At 51.3% G+C, this 18,259-nt stretch overlaps 1 protein-coding gene across 3 annotated transcripts in view; it reads right to left on the reverse strand.

The window, feature by feature from the left end:
• AXIN1 (axin 1) overlaps positions 1-18,259 on the reverse strand; it is an 88,250-nt gene that overhangs the window by 3,736 nt on the left and 66,255 nt on the right. For 2 of the 3 annotated variants that reach the window (XM_068908507.1, XM_068908506.1), the window contains exons 5-8: positions 16,862-16,999; positions 9,587-10,140; positions 6,595-6,771; positions 5,045-5,290 (exon numbers count right to left, since the gene is read on the reverse strand). In XM_068908507.1, the coding sequence (XP_068764608.1) occupies positions 5,045-5,290; positions 6,595-6,771; positions 9,587-10,140; positions 16,862-16,999 (1,115 nt within the window). The remainder of the gene's footprint in view (positions 1-5,044; positions 5,291-6,594; positions 6,772-9,586; positions 10,141-16,861; positions 17,000-18,259) is intronic. The other variant, XM_068908508.1, reaches the window with a different exon arrangement.

Consider the following 18,259-nt stretch of genomic DNA (forward strand, 5'->3'; position numbering starts at 1 on the left):
TTCTGCTCAAAACAAGTCACAATTAAGAGACAGCTGCTCATGTGCCCAAAGGACCTAGCACAGAGCGTCCTGGGGACGCAACTACGCACCTTGTGCAGGGCATCGAAACACTTGCTCTGCTTTCCCACAGAGTTGTTGGGTGAGCAAGTCCTCATTCGCATTAGGAGACGGAGAGACCTTGGTCTTTTCTGGGGTCGCAAATGCCCATCCACTACAACAAACGCCCTAAGTCCCCAAAACTGCGACAGTACCACCGCGGTAGAAGCGAGAGGAGGACTACTGCCAACGGCTTGGAGCCTTCCTCCTCCTGCAGCGTAATTAAATCAAGAAAGGCCGTTTCTGAACATGCTAAGACTAGCTGCTGTTTATCACCTTTCCCCCAGGCTCGGGAAGGGGCCATGGAGACTCTGTGCATTGTGGAAAGCACGCAAGGAGAAAGAACACTGGAAGTTTATCCTACATCCACTGGAGAGCACCTATCTTTTGCACACTCTTTCATTTGAGGGCCTGTCAAAAGGGACAGCATTGCAGATGGCAGAGAGAAAAGCCTGGTCACGGAAAACACACAGGCATTTAAGCACTGGAATCGCAGTACTCACTTCTTTCCAGACCACAGATGCGTTGCTAATGCCCAAAAGCTGAAATTCTGCACAGCTCACAGGGGTAAGGTCAGAAACAAACACCCATTTACGGATCCTCCTACTTTTGCCATAAATCAAAGCAGTGACGGCTGCTGTGCCTACAAATCCCAGGGGCAGAACAACGCTGTGCACCAGCGCAGGCTGAGGAACGGAGGCCGAGAGCAGCTCTGGTGGACGCCCGGGTCCGAGTGAACAGCAAGTTGGATGTGAGTCAGCAGCATGCTCTGCAGAAGGCCAGCTCCACCACGGGCTGCATTAGCACAAGCGTTGCCAGCAGGTCGAGGGAAGCGACTTCCCCCTCTCCTTGGCACGCGTGAGGCTACATCTGGAATAGCGTGGCTGGTTTTGGACCTCACAGTACAGGGGAGATGCAGAGGAAGTGAAGGGAGCCCAGCAAAGGGCCGCTGCAACGGCTGGGGCTGGAGCGCAGGACTGGGGAGGAGAGGCTGAGGGCGCAGGTTGGGTCACCCTGCAGGACAGGAGGCGGAGGGGGATCGAATCATGCCTTGTCCTGTCCACGGGGTTACAAGGACCCTGGAGCCGGGCTCATCTCAGAGGGGCAGAGGGAAGGGCAGGAGGCCACAGGCAGTGACAAGGGAAACTCTGGTTGGACATAAAGAAAGGATTCTTCCTCAGGAGAGTGGTGCAGCCCTGGGACGGGGTCTGGAGAGGTGGTGGGACCTCCATCCTTGGAGATTTCCAGAACTCGATGGGGCAAGGCCCTGAGCGACCTGCTCTAGCTTTGCAGTCAGCCCTGCTCAGAGCAGGAGGCTGAACTGGAGACCTCCAGAGGTCTCATCCCACCAAAAGCCTTCTGTGATTCTATACACAGTCAAATTACAATTTCCAGAGGAGACACAAAGTGCAGTGGCACAGAGAGATCCATGCCAGAGCGAGCTGACACCATGCAGTACTGGAATAAAAGCTAGCCTGACTGCATCAGCAGGCCGATAACCTCTGGGACACGCGTGAAGAACAATCTTGAGACTGGACACAGCTGCCTACCTTCCCTTTTCTCCTGTCACACACAGCAGAAGGGACAGGGCACCTCGGAGAAGAGGATGCAGCAGAATCAGGCACGATCCATTCTCTCCAACTTACTGGTGGCAGGGGGAGGGCTCAGACTACTCAAAGCACACAATAACAGAGTACTCAACTGGGAGCAGCTCCCAAAGGACACGACTAGGGACGGAGCAAGATCTAAAGGGCTAATGTCTTCTTTAGGAAAAAACATTGTCTCTCAGGAGCATCCCACATTCACAAAATACACACGCATCCACAACCGCAGCAGCAGATTTCTAATGGGCTGATGAATAAGGAATCACTGAAAATGTAATTTTTCAAGTATTCCTTTCAGGAGAGCAAGACAACACAACTGTCTCTGCTTTCATCATCTCCTGAGGCCATTTTCTTACCCAGATGGGCCACCGTTAAGTGCGCTGTTTCATCAGATCGTGTCTGAGATGTGCCTCAGAACTGCCCTCAGAGCACACTCATTGAAAGCTTCCACCTGCACCAGTCTCCTGGGTCCGCGCTAGAGCTGTTTGCAGAAATACAGACAAGTAACACTATATTCCCCATTCTGGGAGCAGCTCCCTTTGCTACATTTGTCACAAGCATGAAACGTTAGCTGAGAACAAAACAGAGAGGTTTAGTGCAGTACTGATTTGACTTATTGCCTCTGCACTTCACTATCACTCATGATTATCTACCCGTATAATACAGCGGCCGATATGTCACTGTGAAACTAAACTGGGTTGCATGGTGTTAGAGCATGAATATGACACAGCTGTGACGCAGGGGTGAGGTGCTCAGCACAGGGGAGGCTCACCCCAAATCAGCCCTGGGGCTAAAGAGTTTCGGAAAGGCCAAAATACAACAGGCAGGGAGGTAATCCAGTGTCCAGCTCCCGTCCTCTTTCGAGTTTGGCACAACCAAATTAATTCCAAACCAAGTTCATGCTAACATTTTTGCTGGAGCGTTCAGAAAAGTCTTTTGCTGCTTGCAAAAATCTTTTTGAAGAGCTGGTACTACTCTGTCCAGCTGGGAACAGAGGTGAATTGTGCCACCGAGCTACAGGAAATGCCTCAAAAACTGGCTGTACATCCAAAAGAACTGATGGCCACTGGGAGAGGGGTCTCCACAAATGCAGCGGGCACATGGGATCCACAGGTCATCGTGTATACGACACCTATTCTTGTAGTACTTTACTTCCTAGCATGCAATTAGGTAGATATCTTGAAGATCAATGCCCCCACAAAGGCTGTGGAGAAGGGAGAGAAAGGCTTGTTCTGCAACAGCTGTGTGGTTTCTGGAAGAATATTTATGATGCCCAATACAGACGTTGCAGATGCCTCCTCCGTTTCTAGAGGGGCAGTGCTGGGGTGGAAGAAAGGCTGCTGAGACCCACCCTGTATAAAGCAGCAAGCGGTTAATCAGGGAGAAGGACGCTGCTGGAGAGGGCTCTGCGGCCAAGGCAGAGCCAGCTTGCGGGCAAGGTAACGTGCTGGCAAGGCCAGCTGGGCTGCACGAAGCTGGCCCATCGTACCCTCCTCCTGCGGCCAGGGTGAGCCTGGGCCTCCATACCACCTCCAGGCTCACCTCCACCTCCCCTGCCGCTGGGAGCGTGCTGACCATCTCCCCGCTTCCCTGAGGCTGCCGACAAACCTGGGCAGAGACTCCAATTTCCCAGAGCTCTCAGAAGCTCCCTACTGAAATAAACATTTTTTTTGCAGGTGGGCTTCCCTCTCCGCTTCTCCCTTGCTCTCCAGCTGGCTTTGGGCAGGCTCATTCTCAACAAGGCTATGTGAAGTCTTATTTTCAGGCATGCTCCTGTGCTAGCCATAACAGGAGCTCTCTCAAAAGGTGCTCGCTCAGGCATGCTTCAGCTGCAGCACCTAATCCTGCCAAAACGCAGCAGAGCCATTTCACCGTCCAGCGATCCTCGGCTCCGCGGGGACTGCTGCGTCCAGTTTTGGGGGCTCCTGGACGCAGGCGCGTTCGCTTCTCGTCAACTGTTCCCCCAAACTGCCAAACGCTGCTCCCTGCTTTTCCTTGCAGGTCGGCGGGATCCCGGCGCCATCAGGGAAGCCGCCAGCCCTTGCGAGGGCCCATGGCTCAGCCTGTTCTCCTGCTGGTTTGCGCGGCACTTACCGCAATGCCATAGGGTTTCTATAAAAACTACCTTTACAATACTTGCCAAATTATCATTAGCAATATTCGTTATACATGCATATAGCCTCGGCCAGTGTTTCCAAAGCGTGTATCTGCATCTAGACGTTTCTGGGGAGGGTACATGAATTTAATACGACTATAAATGACTTTATTAATAATTCCTATCCAATTACACCAACTGACAGATCAAATAAACGTGGTTTAACCTGACTTGGGAGAGCCCTCTAATTACCTGGCTTTCAACCAATGCTCTGACATAAGCACGCAGAAGTCTGCTGTACGGTCAATGCAAGCAAAAATAATTGGAGCTCAGCAACTGAAAGAGCTTCTTTTTAAAATTACGCTCGTATTTCTAAGTGGCAGACCCCAAAATTTCAAATTTCCAGAACACAGCTATAAAGCGCTGCAGCGGCTACATGCAATTCCCGTTGTGAAAGGTATTCAGTGTCAACAAAGAGCTTTTAGCAGGTAACATTAATTATCTTGCACTTCCAAAATGCTTTTCATCTGAGTGCTGCACGTGCCTTGCAAACACCGAATAATCTCCCCATCCTCCCTGAAAGACAATACAGGAGCAGGAGAATTAGCTCTGCAACTGGCATTAAGCTGAGTCACAGAACAATTAACTGACTCGGATATGGACACGTAGTGAGTCAATTCTGCTACGGCAGGACTAGACCGCAGCGTTCCTGTCTGGGTGCCACAAACAGCCTTTGCCAGCAGACTGCAGGAGATGTAGATATGGAGCAAAATACATATTCTTCCTCTGCACTTAATTTTGCTGCATGCTTGCGAGCTCTGCCACTGCACCAACCAAGTCAGCACTAAGCGAAGAACAAGGAAGCTCCAGCAGGCTGGAGGCTGGCTAGCGCCACGGGAGAGAGCTGCCCCGTCACGTGCCTCTTCTAGATGGGCTCTGCTTGCCCAGCTCCTTCCGAAACTCTCCACAGTCCCTGCTCCACACTTTCAGCACAACCAACAGGAGCGTTTCCAGCTTCTCTGTCCAACAACCACAGATCTCCAGGTGGGTTTTGGCATTCACACCATCACGAGAGGCCATGTCAGAGGGACTGGGGAAGATATCTCGGACCTCTCTGCACACGTCTACGTGCAGTTGGTCCTGGAAGCTGGAAACCAGAGCAGAGCATGGTGGACATCTCCCCCAGCTCCCCACCTTCAGAGCAGTCTCCCCACTGCCTCCCATGAGCAATCAGACCGTATCGCCGTACCTTTGTTTAAGGGGTAACTTTCCAGCCCTTTTTTCCTCCTCCTCCAACCTCCTGCGAGCTTCTTCCAGCTGGGTGAGAGGGTTGGGGGCTGGATTGGGCGGCATGGTGGGATCTTGGATGAAGGGATGAGAAGGCTGGACGACGTTCCGGAGCTGGGCACTGACCCACGGATGCACAGCAACAGGTCGTTCAATGGAGAGGGGTCGGACCATGTCATGGGACAGCTGCTTCTTAGCACCTGAAGAGCTACACACAGATACAAACATTCTGAGTGAACCACCAAGCCTTTTCACACCCGCACAGACGCTCCTAGATGGATCTACTGCTTCTGCAGCTGGGCACGGGGTTACTCAGGCACCCCTGGGAAGCTTCTTACAGCATGGCTGTGCTGCAGTTTCCAAGGGAGAGAGGGGAACACCATCCAACCAGCTGTATGTCTAGAGAAGATTTCAAGGCAGCAAGCCACTGCCTATTCTGGCCTTTCGCTGAGATATCAGGGTGAGCGACCCAAACCTGACACAAACACTACACACCTGTTTATGGACTCTCATGAAATGCACGATGTATAGAAACAAACCCAGTAAAAGGCAGTTCAAATATTTGCCAAATTCACCCAGCAGGATCCCCCAGAAGACATGCCAAAGTGGGATGCCACCATTCCCAGGCTGTGAGCCTCTTGATGAGCTAACAGCTGAGCATCTCCAAGGGAAATGGATGCTGCACAGATGTGCTCATCCTTCCCCAGCTCCAGCAGCAGAAGGTGCCGCGTGATTTCATGGGTGCCTGGCACTGCCCGTGGCTCTGGCACTCGGTCCCAGTTGCCTGCAGCGCGACCTCTCCCAGACACTACCATGAAGCAGGAGAAAAAAATGACAGCTCTTTCACCGCTTAGTCACTATTACAGCTGCATCACTTGGAGTAAGAACCCAGATCCCTCTCGTTACCGACACCCTGGCAAACGCTGCCTTTTGCCAGAGAGCTGACCAGACTGTGATTAAGGATCCATGCCCACAGGAGATCTGCTTGACTACACAGAGATTCCCGAGACAGCCATGTCTTTGGCTTCACTCTAGGCAGGCAAGTCCATCCCAGAGGATGCTCTCAGTAAGCCGAAACGCAGGGCAGCCCAGTTCTCCTTGCCTGAGCCATGCTAAACTGCTTACTCAGGATCAAGGGCTCCAGTGTGGCAGGGCCCACGTTTCTATCAACACCTTGCAGGAGTAACAGCAATGCCTAAACCAAAATTATTGCCTACTGTGTGCCACGTTATCCACCTAGTAACCACAGCAGCAATTTGTGAGATTTTCCTGGGGCTTGAGCCTCCTCCCGCAACAGCCACAATTCATCCTTTAGAAAAAACTGATCATTGCCCTTACAGCCCCTGAGCAATCCTCAGGCCCCCAAAGGACCTACACCCTTGTGCCTGGTGGATTCTTGCTTCCCTGAGATCTCCAGGAACAAGGCAGACTGCTGTACAGTCTAGAAACACATGCCTTATGCAGGGGATGCAATAAAACAGTGTGAAGGCTCCTCGCTCTGCCAGCCCTTACCCATGGTTTGTTTTCTTATGCCTGCTGATCTCCTTCTCTCCTTCTATGATCCACTGAAGGATCTTCTGGTTTCTCTCCACGTCTTCAGGAGATCCTGGCATCTCATAGTTGGCACCATCACTTTTCCCTGAATCGGTCTTCTTAACATTTCTTTTTGAGAGCAGACTTGCTTTCCCACTGCAAGAACAAAGCTTGAGACATTAGCGCTTTGCCTAAACCAAATCACCACAGACTGTGGCACAGTATGGACATGTCTATCTCTAGACATACTCAGCCCTGCTGGGATCTTGCGCTATCTGCCACACAGACACGGCCCTGGCTGCCTTCTACAGCCCTCCTGGCCTGACGCGCCCTGGCTCTACCACAGCTCAGCCATGCCACAGCTGAGGCTAAGAGCAAGACTGTCCAGACCTAGGAACATCAGGCTGTCTCTGTCCAGTCACCTGTGGAGAAAGGGAGCTTCTCCGCTGGCCAAATGAGCCATGGCAACACGGTGAAAAGCCTAACAGATCTCCTGCCACATGAAGGATTGCCATAACCCCCCAACAATTCGCTCTAACATGGTAACATACTCAGAGCATAAGGTCCATCCTGGTGCTGCAATCCATCATCTGCCACTCCACATCGGACCACTGCTCTCATCTGAGCCCCTTCCGTCTCCCGCCTCAGATCAGATCACCAGTTTGCTAGTACCTCAAACTGCTGTTCTGCCAGGCCCAGCATTCACTTCTCACCACGATGTGAACTGATGCTTCAAGCCACGGTAAAAGATCACATATTAGCAGAGGGGGACTGCCTTCTGCAGGCTCTCAGCTGGGCCCACGGGGAGGGGGTCAGTGCAACCACCTCAGATAACAAGGGTAGATGGAAATGAGGCAATCGTCGACAGTCTCTGGCTACGTTTACAGCTGCAACAGCGGCTCTTAGAACGACCCATCTCTCCTTGCCAAGACTTATGCCCGCGACATATGCAGCCGCATGCCTGCAAGGCCAGGCAGGGGCCCACGCTGGTCTGCCACTGCTGCAGCCAGCAACTCCACCTGATCCCAACATCCCCATCACCCACCCGCTCTGCTCCGTGGGCCCTCCCTACTTTACTTCTGTGTGCTAATTAACACCCACAGGAAAATTAACCTAAACGCCACAAAGGCGATAACAGACCCCAAAGCAGCTTTGCTGGGCAGGAATGAGACCGTAGATTCCTGGCAGGTTCTCTGAAAACAGCATCCCAATGCAGCAGGGTGGGCCAAACTGAACAGCAGGAATTACTACGAAACTACCCGAGAACAAATGAGGAAATACTGTTATGTCCATGCTTGCCCTTGTCCTGAGTACCGTGTGCAGTTCTGGCCAGCCCACCCCACACAGCCACAGTGGGACTAAGAACAGAAGACCATAAGGGCAGAGATGTGGGATGACTTCTGTAGAGCGAGGACTAAGCAGATAACTATTCAGCTTGGGAAACAGCCTGACCAGGGAGATACTACAGACCTACAAAATCAGGGCAAACAATTATTCTTAACTTCTGCCCATGCAGGAACTAGCGGATATCAAATGAAATTCTCCAGCAGCAGGTTCAGTGCAAACAAAAGGTGTCTTTTTCTACAGCATGTCATCAACCCGCAGGCATAACCGCAGGGTGCTGCGGAGGCCAGCAGCCTAGCTGGGTTCAAAAAGGAACAAGACAAGCCGCTGCAAGAGACCACTGCCTGCTGAACAAGCCTGCCCAGCTGCAAAGTCTGGCTTAGGAAGTTCCTAACCTGGGGACCGGTAGGAACTAGAAGTTTGTGCCAGAGGAAGGACTGCTCTGAATATGCCCTCTTATTCAGAGTCTCCTTAAGCTTGTGTTGTAGTCACCGCTGGAGAGAAGTCCCAGGCCTAGGTGGGCTTGGGGATGACCCAGCATGACTATGCTAATGCTCTGCTGGGGAACCCAAGCTTCCCTGCCCTTTCTCAGAAGGCCATAGTCATGTATCTTGATCCTTTCCCTGTATAAACGCAGCAGCTGTAAGTGCTTCCCCCCTCTGCCTGCCTGGAAAGTGGTTTGCCTTGGCGGCCTCTGCCCTCGCTTCCCTCCTCCCAACCCAGAAAGTTGGCCCTGCAAGCTGCAGGCCCCCCTGCCTTCGCAAAACACCCACCCACTGCAAAGCCCAAATTAACATGCCCTCAGGAGCTAGCTGAGCTCAGACATGAACACATCTCTCCACTGCAGCTACTCCACATGTTCATCATCACCATTCATTACTCAGGGTAGCCCTGAGCCTCTGCAGTTGCTCTCACCTTTGCACTAATTCAGTAACGGAACTAGCAAAACCCGTCTCAGCACAAAGACAGGAGACGGAGGCACCCAAATGGCCAAGGAAAGACTGACAAAAGCCCATTAGGCAGTGAAATAGCGTCCATGGGACTCTCTCTCCTGGGCAGAGTGTCATGGATGCAGCCCTGCCACTGACAATGTTCCCTTGGGACAGTATACCACAGTAGCACCAGTGTCCGTCGCTTTATTAGGAAGAAAAAGGAACCGTTCTTGCAAATGAATTAGGCCTTGCAGTAGGAGGGCTTTTTTTGTCCTCACATGAACACCTTATGACACTGGTTTCTGTTACCCAGACCCTGAGATGCAACCCTATATTTATTTGCTGCTGATCCGCAGGGTAGTAGATCAGCACCTGCAATTTGTAAGTAGCTCTGCTGCTTTAAGGAGCAGAAGAGCTTCCTCATAACCAAGGCCATTAGAAATTCCGCTTAGAGAATGTCTTCTCAGCACCAGATCACAGAGACGGAAAAGGGTTTACAAGGGTTACTGGGGGCATACCCGTTTCTGAAGGGGAAGGGCAGTGGGAGGTCCTTGAACCATGTCCCAGCATACACTTCCAGGAGAAAACATGGCTCAGCAACTTCGTTTTCATTTCCATGCTACAGCCTGTTTACAAATGAGCTTCCTAGAGAAGCAATGGCTCTGGGACTCCCGTTGGGTGCTGCCTTGACTCACCTGTAGCCTAAAGAGTCCATGGGGACAGGGGCCATGCCCAAGTTTTCAGTGTAGTTTCGTGACTTTGTTGCATAGTTATGTGAATCTACATTCCACGCAAAGCTGTTCTGCACCCTCTGAGTGGCCTCAGCCTCAATCTGCTCTTTTGGTTTCATCACGCTGTGGTGATGAATATGGTGATAGACATGTTTATGGTGGTATAAGTTAGCTGCATCCAGTTTCATTCCTGATTTTGTTGCGTGCTTGCCATGCCCTGGAGGAATCGTTCCTAGTGTCCCTGACAGCTTCCCTAAGTGGCCGCTTTCTGGGGACCGTGGCTTAGGAGAGTGGCGGCCAGGTCCTGGAGACTGACAGCCTGGCGTTTTCATGACACGCTGTACATGCTCGTCGAGGATGCTTTCTGGGTTTTCCTCGTGCGCATCTCTCATCTGCATCCCAGCACAGCCCATCTCAGAGTAACGAGGAGCAAAGTGATGAAAGGTTTGGGCGGAAGGCATCTTGTGGCTAATGACTGAGGGACCAGAAGAGATATCTGCATCCTCACCTTCTTCTTCCTGGAAGAAAACAGAAGGACGATCATTGCATGACAGCAGTATGCTCTGGAGGCACCTAGTCCCACTTTCCACTTGCAGCGGGACTGTCACCTACCCTAGAAGAGGTCAATTACGGCTTTGTCCAGCAAGGTCTTGAACACCTTCAAGGACAGAGACTCATCCCCCTCTCTGGTGACCTGTCCCAGGCTGCATCCCCCTCCTGGGGGGAGTTTATTTTCTAATGCCGACCCTGAATCTCAGCTTGTGGCCATTGCCTTGCTGCTACCGAGAAGAGCTGTGCTCCAGCACCTCCGTACCTGCCTGCCAAGTCGTCGTAGCCAGGGTGTCAATGCATTACCAACAGAGCGAGGCAGCCACTGACACGCAGACCACGCATCACCAACGAGATTTACAGATGCAGCTTTCTGATAAGCGTAATAACTTGATTGGATTTAAGAGAGAGGAGAGCCTTGCTAAAAAGCTCACCAAGTCCCTTGAAGATGGTTCTGCAACAACCAGCAAAGGAAACACAGCGTACCGCACTATCTGTGGAACTTCCTGCAAGCCTTCGGTAAGGCATCACATCAAAGCTCATCAGATAAAGCACAAAGTTACAGGCTACGCAGCAAACCACTTCTCGAGCCAGGAGAGACCAGGGGATTTTCTCACGTGAACGACTATTGCACAAAGCAAGGCAAACAACGGGCTCGTCACAGGAATATGCAACTGAAGGTCGACAGCAGCCTGAACGGCTTTGAAAATCAAACATTGATTTCTCCCAGGCATGCGTGAAACACTTCACGCAGATAAAGAAATGGACTGTAGCTAACTGCTCGTTCTTGCAGTTCACAACGGTCTAGGACATGCTGCTGTTAACGCCTCTTAAGTCCTTGCCAGGAAGAATAAAACTCCTCCGTGCTGACAGCCACAGTTTTGATGCTGACAAACTGTTTTGCTCTCCAACATAAACTCAGATATTTATGAAGTTTCTTTATTGGAAGTCAGGATTCCTATTTTTTTAATTACATAAGTCGGATTCCAGCAAGTCCTTTAATCCTGCTCTCTTTTTCCTCCTTTGGCACAGTAAAGAAATCATCTGCAGGACGGGGCAGCTCTGCCCTGCCAGATGAATATATCTGCTAGAAAACCCTGACTCCCATCACCTTGGCCTGTCAGATGTCATCATCCATCATTGCTAACCAGCTTTGAAGTCTCAGCTGCCAACCGCAGAGCAAGAAAACAAATAACAGATTTCCACCGGGCAGCACACCTGGGGGTTTCAAACCCAAGCAGGGATAACATCAGGCTTTGAAAGGGGAAAAGACAGAGGTGCTGCAAGCACCCGTGGCCAGCAGTTCTGCGCTGGGGGCACACTGCTGCAAAGGCCCCAGAGCAAAACGGCTAGGGCAGAGATGGCGAGGAAGAGCTTGGAGAGGGGGCAGGCAGCCTGCGGGAGCACCGCCGGCTGCTAGGAGCCCGCCCCTGGGCCTGTCGGTAGGCTGGTGGCATGGCTCCGGGGCTCCTGAGAGCCACAGCCTCTACTCCTGGCTGGCACGCTGCCCGCCTTGGCCCAGTCCCGTCTCTCTTCCTGCTGCTCCTCTCCTGCCTCATCAAGGTCCTTTCCTAGTTGCATCCTTCAGCTCCACTGCCCTTCTCTCCCCGGCACACAGCCAGCAGCCACAGTCCCTTGGACACTACAGCTACCATCACCAGCCTGACAAGTGTCTGGGAAAGCAGATTTAGGGAACAGCTTATGGGGTCACATACTGAACCCTAGCAGATGAGATGAGGTGCTGAGTGTGGCAGAGAACTGCACATTCTCCTGCTCCAGTGTAACATGAACCTATCTCAAAGGGCCAAGAGCTATTCAGAAGGATCTCATCCTTGTGGCCCATTTCGGCAAGAGTCAGAACAAGGCTGGTCCAGTAGGACAGCGATCCCAACTGTTCCATTGACCAAAATGACACCACATCACCGGGCAAGAGAAGGGCCTTGAGCTGCGTCATGATGACCCTTTCTGGAAGGGACAAACCACTCTAATAAATTACTCTTAAGAACGTCAGAGGTATCTTTCCTCTGCAGTCACAACACTGCAGCCTATCAAATGCCGTCCCTGGGCAGGTAGTTCAGGTAAAAGAAAAGATGAATCTCATACTGACTAAATTTGTAATGCTGGGGTGAACATTTATGAGCACTTTACGGTAACCCAGTGATGCACTCAACACTTTGTAGGCACTTAGGGCTGGTACCTACATTCTGAAGAACTCTTAGCTTTAAATATCAAGTAGTACCTGCAGGGCTAAGTCTGGATCCTAATGAATACCCTTGTTGAAGAGCAGCGTGTCCTGTCCGCTCAGAGAGCAGAGCTGTGACAGTGCTGCAGTACCACACCTGGGCAGAACTCGTGACCACAGGATAAACCTGGGACTGTTCAGCCAAGTGGCTGCTTGAGGTTTAGGAGCTCCTCTGGCTTCCTAGAACCTGATTTTGTAAATAACTGGGACGTGGGACTTTATTTGCTCAGAGATTGACATCAGGATGGACTAAGGGAAGAAGAGGCTGTCTGTTTGCCTTGGCTCAGCCCACGTGTCACTAAGCTGGAGATCTAGCAGAGCTGCCCAGAGATGGCCCCAGGCACGAGCAACTGCTGCTTGGGTTGGGGGCGTGCAGGCAAGCTCTGGGGGGTGGCTGGCTTTACGTCTCAGCCTCCCATGGCAGGAAAGTCACAACGGTGAGAAAAGGGCAGATGAATGAAGGAAACAGTGCCTATCCCAAGCTGCTCTGTCACCTACAGCAGGGCAGCAGCTACAGGCTCAAGTCTTCTGCAGATACCAATTCTGCTGCACCTTTCCTCTCTGGTTAGCTTGCAGTGAAAAAAATGAGGTAGCATGCAAAGCTGGGTCAGTGTGACCTGCCTCTGCTTACGGCAGAGCCCAGGCTCAGCTCCGTCACGTGCGCTGGTGCCCTGCAGCGTGCACAGAGGCTGCGGCACGAAGAGGACAACAGCACTGCAACACGGTGCCTCGTATCAGGAGGCTCTTAATGGGATACTATGAAGACATCACCACATACCTAGGACATCCAGAAGAAAGAAGACCTGGGAGTTTAACTCCTGCACCAAACCAGGACTGATTCTTCTCCTTCCTTTGAGTTTCCTTGCCTGAGTCGCCTGATCTGCGTCTACGCCTGGCAATACCACAGCAGCCTTCCCCTCCGAGCCAAACCTGCCTGACCCAACCTGAGCAAGCTCTGCTCCCAGCCCAGCCTGTAGCCCCTCTGCCTGCACAGCCCTCTCACCCGGCAGGTGACGGCCCGTGGTCGGCACAGGCAGAAGAAAGGGCAGACAGCGTCGCTGGGTTTGCAGCATGCAAGGCTGGGGAACGAGCCTTCCCATGCCGGAACGTGGGCGAGAAGTTCGGAGCAGGCATCTGCAAGCTGGACTGTAAAGCACACTTTTGGCATGGAAATGTTCCTGTAGCCATGGGTGTTTGCCCACACAAACACCAATGCGCTGTGCTCACCGCCCGCCTCTGAAAATGGCTAACCGCGTTCTGCAAAAATAGGTGCCTAAATTTGCACACCAGGGAATAACGGGTAAACACACGCTCAACGCATACTGCTGCATGCCTGCAACCAGCTGTTTTCTAACCGTTTTGCCTAACGTTTTCTACAGTTTTACAAAACTACCCCGGCATTTCGGGAGTTTTTCTGCCAAGTTCATTGCTAACTAACTGTTACCAGCTCCAAGGATTAAAGTAGGGCTTCTCAGCAGATTAGGTACCAAATCTCCTTCCCTCCTCAAACATCTGCAGAACCGCTTCTGCTAGGAACGACTGCATTCCACGCAGAGGAGATGTGCGGGTTTGGAGAGCAGCCTCCTTGCCGGGATCAGCGTTGGTGGCCAGAAAGGTGGCGCGGGAGGACGGCGCCCAGGTGACGCGGGCTCCAGCGCCCGCGTCCCAGCGCCTCGCCGAGGCGGCTGCGCAGCCCTCTCCGCCGCCCTGGGAAGCTGTGGGTGCCACAGCCGCTAGATGGTGCTTTGCTGACATAATATTGTCACGAACGTCTTCCATCGGCGGCGAAGGACGTACGCCTAAACTTTGCTGGCTGGCTGGCGAGCTATTTTTACTCTCCGGCATGGCTTGCCCTGTGAATGAGGAGGCTGTAACGCGCTGGGGAGCTACGGGCAAGCAACACCTTGCTTTAAACCCCGCTCTGCCTTCTGCCAGGGCCACCTAGCAGATTACTCCTGCTTGGCGGGCCAAGACAGCTCGCTTAAACACGAGCGCGTTTTCAATCGTCACGTAAACAACCTCCCTCGCTAGTTAGGCCACGTTTTATGTTCGAATAGTGAGGCTCTTAGCACTGGCTTTGCTCCCCTGATGATAGGCTCGGCGCATTTTAAAATCACAAAGTTCAGACCAAGACAGAACTATCTGTATGACGTGATGCTGCGGTTGCCACGCGCGGACCTGAGGCTGAAGTGGCTGAAAACAAAGTCAGGGAACACGCGTGTCCTCCCACCTCTTCCACGGAGCTCAGGAGAAGTAATGAATTCAGAGGTTGGGTCTCCTCAAAAAGAAATCTTACAGACTTTTCAGTAAAAATCACGTGGCTGTAAAGCAACTGTCTCTTGCCTCGACTACACGATGCAGCCTTGAAAGGGAACCCGCAGGCAGCTCAGTATAGGGCAGAAAAAACATCTTTTTCCTAACTTGTGCAAAATATTTCCAGTCTCTCTGCTAAGCTGGTAACTGCTCTGTGTGACCAACACCTTACGTTTTTGCCTGTGCCACTGCTCAGTCAGCCATGCAACCGCGGTAGGAGGAAGGACGCTGTAGTCCCGGTGCTCAGGTCACAGAGAAAAACCCGCTATGCATCAGGATCCAAGCTCTCCTCTTGCTGATACCAGCAGCTCCTGCGCCTTAAGTGCTGACCTAAAAAAGCTACAATTGCTTACTCAGAGTTTTTCTGAATGGCTAATGCCACATGCCAGCCAGTCAATGAAATACACTCTGGAGACAGCAAAGAGGTTTAATATATAGCATTAGCGGGAGTCCTGGGCTTAGAAATAGATTAAGTCACACAAAAATGTGTTTAAACAGACTTAAATTTATTCTCTGGCGCATAGGTATTTGCTGATTTTATGGTATTGCTACTGGCAGCTTCCGCAAGGAGGCAGAGGGCTGGGATAATGTAGTCTGGTACAGGTGGGGGCAGCAATGCAGTCACGGGAGGAGGAAGAGGAGGAGGAGGAGGAGGAGTGCTCCAGGGCCATACCAACAGGAAAAGCTGCCAGTCAGATTGGCTTTGTTGAGAAAGCAATAGGTACCAGAGAGGAAAGCGGACCGCTTCCAGAAGAACAGGAATCAAAACACAAACTAGCACCTAGCTTGTCTTCTCTGGCTAGATCCTGGAGCGCCGAGTTTGCTGGACAACGCTTGGAGCTGGAGTAAAGCTTGCAGATTATTCTGCCTCCCTCGCTTCTCTGCTTTGCAATTTAAAGCAAACACTCCAACCTACAGCTCTTTCACTGTAGCTAGATGAACATTTAAAAATATTTTAATAGGGCTGAAGGGTCCGCACTGCAGCCCCAGAAACTCAGCTGCTCTAAAAGCATGGAGCTAAGATGAGACAGTCAAAACACCTCCCTCTTTGGGGAGGGTGAGCTGTGGGTTACTATGCACAGACAGGAGCCTTCACCTCACAGCCAGGGCAGCAAGGATAGACCCACAACCTTTTCACATAGGGCTCTAATTACACTGACGTCTGTGATGTTCAGTAACACTGCGATGTCCTCAGAAAACTCTGTTTCCCCTGCACGCGATACACACACACTGTGAGATAGCATCTCAGAAGAAAAGATACGGCACGAAAACTGCTGAACAGGGTGTCTCGCACAAGTAACACAAGATGACTAACACCTCATTCTGTATCTTTTGGAGCTCACTATGGAGCTAAGGCCTTGGATGCCTCCTGTGGTCAATCTACCAAGTATTCAAGCTCTGAAGCAGCCCAGCAGCACCAGGGCTTACACCATGCAGTGCCATGGGCTGGGAGTCCCTGGCTACCCATGTAGTTATTGCACTTTTTTGCCCACTAGAGGACTTTTGGATGCTACATCTGATCAACTCCAAATTTTCTAGGGATGTTCTAGGCACTGATGGACAGGAACCCTTTGGGCTTTGGCAGAAACGGCCTGCTGGCACACGCCAACACCTCCAAGCGTAACACTTGCCATCTGTTCACCATCGGCGGGGAAAGAGGGATCACACAAAATCTCCATAGATGGAGTGATCTGAACATAAATTGTAGCCTGGAGGGGAAGGAGAACCCTTGTGTTACACAGACTCCATCCTGGTGTGGAAGGGATTGCCTACAAAGTCTGTGACGGAGGGGAGCAGGAGGGTGCATAGCGCTCTTGTCGTGGCAAAGAGGATGACAGGGAGCACACGGAGCCCTAACTGGTGACAGAAGTGGGCACTGCTGTGCCCTAACTGGCATCCTCCAGCAGGGAGGGAGTGATGGAGCTCATGAGCCCTGCACACACACGTGGGAATGGCACCCTGGAGGCTCCCAGGAGCATGGGGAGTCTCCAGGAGCCCCTGTGTAGGTGATACACATGGCTGCTACAGCAGCAAAGCGATCACCCAGTGCGCTCGGATGGCAGCTGAGGGATCACCATGGGCACAGCACGCAAATGATTTCCAAGCTGATACAGGGAGGCGAGGAGATTACTAACCGCTCGAACGCGTTTAAGGCGCTCCTCTAATTTTTCCTCTGCTTCACGTTCCTTTTGTACTTCCTCCAAACGATTGATCAGCTCTGCAGCAAACTTCTCCGGTTCAACGTGGATATCCTTTGGCATTCGGTATGTACGCTGGAGGAAAAACAGACCAGGAGTTAGCAAAAGGTGCATGCAAATCACGCTCTTATTTTGGACTCTCAAATAACTGGGAAGGCCAGCCGTTCCAGCAGGGCGCTCGGGGTGGACAGGCTGGCTAACAGAGGTCTAGGACTACCATCAGCTCCTCTGTCCAACACCAGCTCCATACACCACCTCAGTAAGGGAAAGGGTTTCTGCAGCCACAGTCAGCAAGGCCTTCTGGCACCAAACTCCAATTTTGAATGGACACGCCTGGTTTCCTCAGAATTGATACCTGGTCAACAAAGTGTCTTGGTCCCAAAGGGCTGGAAAAGGACATATGGGCAAACCTCTCAAACACCACGACCTTACGCAGCTGGGATGTTTTCACTTCCACAGAAAGGAGAATTCTTACTTAAATGGAGTCTGCTTAGTGTAAGTGAAGCAGTGTATGCCTGCCAGTCGCTGCAAGGCTGGCCCACAGCAGCAGAAAGGTGTGGAAATCCCGTCACTTCCAGGAAATTTTACTTTCTTCCATTTCCCAGCTTCTGCTACAGCTTACCCCAGCCATGAAAGGTGACTGTTCTCACAAAGCCTCCTGTCTTACTAGTATCCATCCACGGCAGGATTGCATCTTGCTTTCTTCCGAGCTACGCAAAGGTTCCCCGCTTGCTTTATCAATACAGCAACCTCTGGCAACCTTACAAGCACAGAGATACTAATTTTATGTTTACTCTGCATGAATAAACATATTTATGAGAGTTCAAGGGCATTCTCAGTTCTTTATGCTCAGTTAAATTGCCCCTAAATTCCTGCGCTCTGGGACTAAAAGTTTCTATAGTGAAGTAACAAGCTTATAGCTGCCGGATTTTTTTTCTCCTCAGTTTTATCCCTTCCGCGTTATTTTGCTACTTCTGCTAGTAGAAAAGTTAAAATGACACAGTAGAGATAAAAATTTCATTCAGAGGAAAAAAATATGGAAAATTTAATAGTATAAAAACCCGCATTCAAATATTTCAATGCCAACATGAGAGAAATATACACTTTATATGACCAGCGATAAAATTAAATACGAAGACACGAGATAATTCATAACGAAAGAACAAACGCAGCACCAGAAACAGACATCTAGCTCGGAATCTTTAAAGGAGGATTAGAGATCACGCCATTTTTTCCAATCACTTTTTTTTTTTTTTTTGTGCAAGCCCTGAATCAGCTGAAAGACTTATGCGGGAGACTAAAATAACGTTCTGCCTCAAAACTTGCAAAAGCAGG

Source organism: Struthio camelus, chromosome 15 (genome assembly GCF_040807025.1).
Source record: "Struthio camelus isolate bStrCam1 chromosome 15, bStrCam1.hap1, whole genome shotgun sequence".
Classification (NCBI taxonomy): Eukaryota; Metazoa; Chordata; class Aves; order Struthioniformes; family Struthionidae; genus Struthio; species Struthio camelus.